This window comes from Camelina sativa, chromosome 3 (assembly GCF_000633955.1).
Source record: "Camelina sativa cultivar DH55 chromosome 3, Cs, whole genome shotgun sequence".
Classification (NCBI taxonomy): domain Eukaryota; kingdom Viridiplantae; phylum Streptophyta; class Magnoliopsida; order Brassicales; family Brassicaceae; genus Camelina; species Camelina sativa.
The window spans coordinates 14,532,493-14,538,126 of NC_025687.1; the positions used below are offsets into that span (position 1 = coordinate 14,532,493).

The 5,634-nt window shown below is 34.9% G+C and overlaps 2 protein-coding genes and 1 pseudogene across 3 annotated transcripts in view; all 3 read right to left on the reverse strand.

Moving 5' to 3' along the window:
- LOC104777078 (nuclear transcription factor Y subunit A-7-like) overlaps positions 1-189 on the reverse strand; it is a 2,218-nt gene extending 2,029 nt beyond the window's left edge. For both annotated transcript variants that reach the window (XM_010501283.2, XM_010501282.2), the window contains exon 1: positions 85-189. The gene's annotated coding sequence lies outside the window, so the exon portion shown is untranslated. The remainder of the gene's footprint in view (positions 1-84) is intronic.
- Positions 933-3,106, reverse strand: LOC104777079 (annotated as a pseudogene).
- LOC104777080 lies at positions 3,224-3,934 on the reverse strand. The gene has a single exon (XM_010501285.2). It carries the CDS (start codon positions 3,841-3,843, stop codon positions 3,364-3,366), a length of 480 nt encoding a protein of 159 aa, XP_010499587.1. The 5' UTR covers positions 3,844-3,934; the 3' UTR covers positions 3,224-3,363.

Sequence of the window (5,634 nt, forward strand, 5' to 3'; positions counted from 1 at the left end):
TTTTTAACCCAAAAAAAAAAAAAAAAAAAAGTCAAAAGCTAAGAATTTCAAAAAACATGATTGATAAAAAAAAATTTAATTTACCTAATATTGAAAAAAACTTCTGCAATCTTCTATGTCGATTAGAGCCTCTTCTTGAAGAAGAGAAGAAAAATGAAGAACACAGAGAGAGAGAGATAGTGTCGTTTTCTTCCCTTAACTCGAGTTTTAATATCCCCTAAACTTCAGAGCGTCCTTCTCCATCAGTCTACAACATCATGACGTTTTTACGCTTGAGCAGGTAAGAGAACGGCAAGGTTTGTAACAACTGATGCGGACGCAATATCGATCGTACAAGTGGAGAAAGAGAGAAGCGTTTCAGATTGCACGTAGCAGATGATTACGGGCAGATCTGACCGAAGTCTCTCACTTAACTGATCAAGTCCACGAGTTCTCACGGGACCTACCCTCTACCCGCTGCCCGAGTGACTTATTTGTATTTTCTTCTGTTGTGTGAGTCATCGATAGCGAAACCGGTTCGCGTTTGTTCGAATTCCAGAGACAACAAACTAATCTCGGTTTGGTTTGATGCAGACTAGTTTTAATCAGTATTCTAGAAAGGGGTCTCTTAAAATTACATAAATTTATTTTAATATTTATTTTGGTTTTTTAAATTATATATATTTAAACTATTATGTTTTATATCTATATATGTAATTATAAACATTTATATGTTGTTAATATAACTTAAATAAATGTATGTTTCTTATTTTTGTTTATAATTTATAACTTTTTATTTTTATAACATATATTTTGATATAATTATATATATATATATAATATTTTATATTGTAAACGCTTAAATCACTTAAAAACCGTTTAGGCCTCGACTAAACGCGCTAGGCGGTGGATCACTGCCCAAATACCGCTTAGTCAGACCAACAAATTTCAGATATTATCAATGTTTGAATATTATAGAACAACATCAATATCAATTTTATTACGATTCTTAAATCAAAATCAGAAACAGCAAAGACATATTAAAAGAAGAAGAGAAAGAAAGGTTAAAGTTTGGGCGGCTTAATAGACTTCAACGTGCCACTGCTTGTTCTTCCTTAGCTGAGAAAGCTTCAAGTCCCAGCTCTCACCTCTCTCTTCTGCAACTCTCTTTAGTGTATCCTGAATCCCAGGCATCATTCCTTTAAGCCCACAAAAGTAAATATGAGCTCCATTGTCTAATAGCTTGAAGATCTCATCACTGTACTCCTCAATCTTGTCCTGCACATACATCTTTCCACCTTTCTTGTTCTTCTCCTCTCTGCTCAACGCCTTATCATACCTAAAGTTTTCCGGATGGTCCTTTAAGTACTTGGTAAACTCATCATCATATAGAAGGCTATCGGTGTTAGCTACTCCTAGGAAGAGCCAAGCTAAGCCGTCGAATGTCTTGTTTGGGACGTTTTCCATGAACATTCGACGTAGGTAGCCTCTGTAAGGAGCCACTCCTGTTCCTGTGGCTATCATTATGTGTGTCGCCTTTGGATCCTTCTCGGGTAGTAGCATTACCTTCCCAGATGGACCTGGTTTCAAAAAAGTATATTAAGTAAAGAAAAAAACTCTTATTTCAAAAGGTCTTTATGCATGTGATTTAGTTTACATACCGGTGATTTGAATGTTGTCTCCAGGCTTTGAATCACAGAGGAAGTTGCTGCAGACTCCATTCTTCGAAGGATCTTCTTTTCCAGTCTCGGGATCGTAATAAACAGCTCTGCGTACACATAAACTCGCTGTTTTGCCGTCAAAAAATCTCCATATCTCGTTGATGCAATCGAGTAAAGGCGAACATTGTGTGGTGCTCCCGGTTTCTTCGGGTTCTCACCCTACACGGCACAAGATCCAATTCATAAATAAACTTAAGAGATTTAAGAATGGTGGTAAACAATTCGAAGACAACGAAACCATGTAACAGCACAAGGGACATGACTTACAGGAGGGATCACACCATAACTCTGTCCTTCCCAGTAAGGGAGGTTACCGTCATGATCGATGACAATATGACAAGTTTCTCCTGGGGCTTTTGGACCAACGACTCGCTCCACGGAGACAATCTTAGCAGTGTAGGACTCCTTGGGTTTGTACAAGTTCAAAGGAGGATCCTTGGGGTCTTCCAACTCAATAGGAGAGACAATAACCTTGGAACTACTTGTTTGTTGAACCGACATACATATTGTCCTGTTGGTGTACCGTTTTGCATCTCTTACGTTTGTTGTCTTCTGATTCAATGCTAAGGAAGATGACCATGACTTGCTGTTGAAGCTTATGCTATTGTTCTGCTGAAGAATGAAAAATGGTACAGCACAAAGCAAGCCATGGTTTAATATCAAACTCAAACAAACAAACACAGTCTCAAGGAAAGTAACCAGGGGAAGCCAAAAAAAGAAAACACCTCAAGCTTAAGCTTAATTATGTGTACAAGAACAAACACAGCTAAAGCTAGAATCTTTATGTTAAAAAGAGAGATTAGGATGCATCATCATCACCTTGAAGACGGATCTTCTAAGAGAACGTTCGTTTCCGATTGAAACTGAGACAGCACCAGCCTGTAATTGGAAAAACAAAAATTCAAACTCCATCAGATTAAAAACTCTCTTTTTTTCTTATAAGATCGTTAATCAAGTAAAACAAAAGCCTTAAACCCAGATCAAAGATCATAAAACCACCAAATCCAATCTATTTCAAATAGTTCCCTCGTTTTCTCCGAAAACAGACAAGGGGAAACCCATAAAAACAAACAGATGATTAAATAATTCTCCGGCCATACTCAATCACAAGGATCAAGAGTTTAAAAGCAACCGTTGACTAAAAAAATCAGGGAAAAAAAAAAAAGAAGAGTGAGGATCTGACCTGAGACACCACAGCAGAGTGAGACATTGTGATCAATCGAAGAAAGGAGGGTACTCAGATTCAATATAATCGATTTGACTGAAGAAGATGATGATGAGCTTATGGGGTTTTATAAATAGAGTAAGCGCAGCAACACGATCCTTTGAAACTCCTCAAAGGCCAAGCTTCTTCCTTTCCTCCCCCTCTTTTGGACTCCTCCAACTGACGCGACGCTCTCTCACAGACTTCTTAATTTAATTATTGATTTTGCCACTCCTATTAATTGATTAATTAAGCAAAACCGGAACCAAATTGACGAAATGTAACTAAACCGACCGAACCAATTCAAATAATTTCACAATAACCAAACAGACCAAAAATAATCCAATAACCAAAATACATTATGAGTGTAACTGTTTTCTACACAATAATAATGATTCACATAACAACAAAATCTTTATTCTCTTGAATCATATGACCAAATTATATAGACAACGAATTCTACTTGGTATTAGTGACATTGTTATTATGAATGTGATCGCAATTAACAGAGGCATGTTGTGTTTTCGGGTAGCCAAGAAAATAAATGAGAGCAGAAGCGACCATCAAAGCTACACCGGAGAGTCCACACACCAAGCTGCCCACTACCAGCACGTGGTTCATCACGTGTTCATCATCATCGTTGTCCCGAACTTTTGATGACGTTGTCGTCGTCGTTAGTGGGGATTTCACCGCACTCGGCAATATCGAGCTGGTAGACGGTGGTGATGATGATGATGAAGAAGATGTCGTCGGCGGCGTCAGCTCATTTGGAGAAGGTGGTCCGAAGAATGTGGTCATCTCCGATTGAGACTCTCTTGTTGGTTCGTAGTAGTACTCAAGACCGTGATCGGAAGGTCGTAATTCTCTAGCGTTTATGGTCATTGGTTCTATGACGATGAACAAGATCATGACTGAACACATGATAAACGGTGGAACCATTTTTGTGATTTGGTGTTTTTTTTGTCTTAGGCTTGAGAGTTACAACAACTTGGATTTTGGGAAGAAGACCTTCCCGTGAAGGAATGCTTTATATAAGAGAATCCAAACACGACGAAACGACTTCGTTTTTTAAAGTTATGATCATCCCGTGATGTGTGCGTATTCTTCATTGTCCAATTGCAAACAATGCCAACAAAGGTAAACGCCGTCGTTTCCATCGTTGTCACGACAAAATAGTTTCTTTCTTTTTATTCCACGTTGGCTTAGGGAACAGTCTCTCTCGACTCTTGTGCTTTGTCTGAATTTGTTAAAAAATTATTCTCGTGAGTTTCTTTGTCGGGGATTGGCCCTAAATTCACGGGGTTATTAACAATTACAAGAAAGTAAAAAAGAACTCGATTGTTTGTTGTAATACGACCACACTCTCGAGTCGAGAGCGAGTTTCTGTCATCGATTTATATATTAGCTATAGTGATTTACTAAGCTTTCAGAAAAAAGATTGATGTAGAAAAAGGTAAAATACCAAGAAACTAGAATTTATAGTTGAGTGGTATACAAGGTTGTCTATTTCTTGAAAGCAACGAACAGAAGAAGAATCTTTAAAAGCTTTTTTTTTTTTAGATTGAAAATAAAGAAATATCTAAAAATTATATGAATAATTGTTTCAATATATATCGAGGGGGAAACTATTTCTTTCCAAGTTGTATGCCAAATGATTTTGCTTACCCTTTCGATACTTACAGTTAATTGACGCAATCCCCTATATAATTTTTCCTAGAGAGTACTAATCTTTGTCAAAAAAGTAAAAAGACACTGCTAGTAGTAGTAACTAACACCTATCGTTATGTCAATTTATCGACCTTAACCAATGAATAAAAAAGCAACGAAAGTAGCTCTTGTTTTGGTTTTTTTTTTTCAAAACAGATTTTGGAAAAAATATTATATTAATTCTCTGTGGTTTACTCATGGTTAAGAGTTTTTTTTTTAGAATGATGGTTGGTGGATAACTTTATCGAGTATGCTTGAAACGATGCATATGATGGATATCAAGTATCTATATATACATTTTTGAAGTACATTTTGGGTTATACCCTTTTAATTTTGATTATTTAAAATTTTAATCCCTACAAAATACTTTTTTAATTTTGATTATTTAAAATTTTAGTCCCTACAAAATTGCAATAAAAGCAATAAGTAAAATTTGGTAAATTGACAAAATCGATTTTCTTATAGAAACTAATTAATTCTACCAAAAGTTCTTATTAATCGCAAATTTGTTTCTTGTATATGTGTCCTAAAATAAAATAAAAAAAATATCAATCATTAAATTGTATACACTAAAAAATAAACAATCTGTTAAATTAAATAATTATATATTAAACAAAAAATAATAGTATTATTTTAAATAAATACAAAATATTATTCTGATTAATTATACATTATACAAACAGTTATATTTCATAATTTTAGTGTTTTATCCTGATAAAATTATAATACTTTAAGAATAATTGTATCACCGCTTAAATATAAAAAATACTAAAAATTAAAAAGAAATAATTTTATTACTAAATTAAGTACCATTAAAATCAAACATCATTATAAATAAAGTTAAATAATTGTCTTGTGATGTACCACGGATTAAATCCTAGTGCTTTCAATAATCTGTTTTCATTTATTAATCATTTGTTAAGGAACTAGACATACTAAATCTCAATAACAGGTATTCAGCAACCACATAAATAGTCTTCCCATCCAGCTCCGCATATGCAATCTTCTTGTCAGCACCACCAA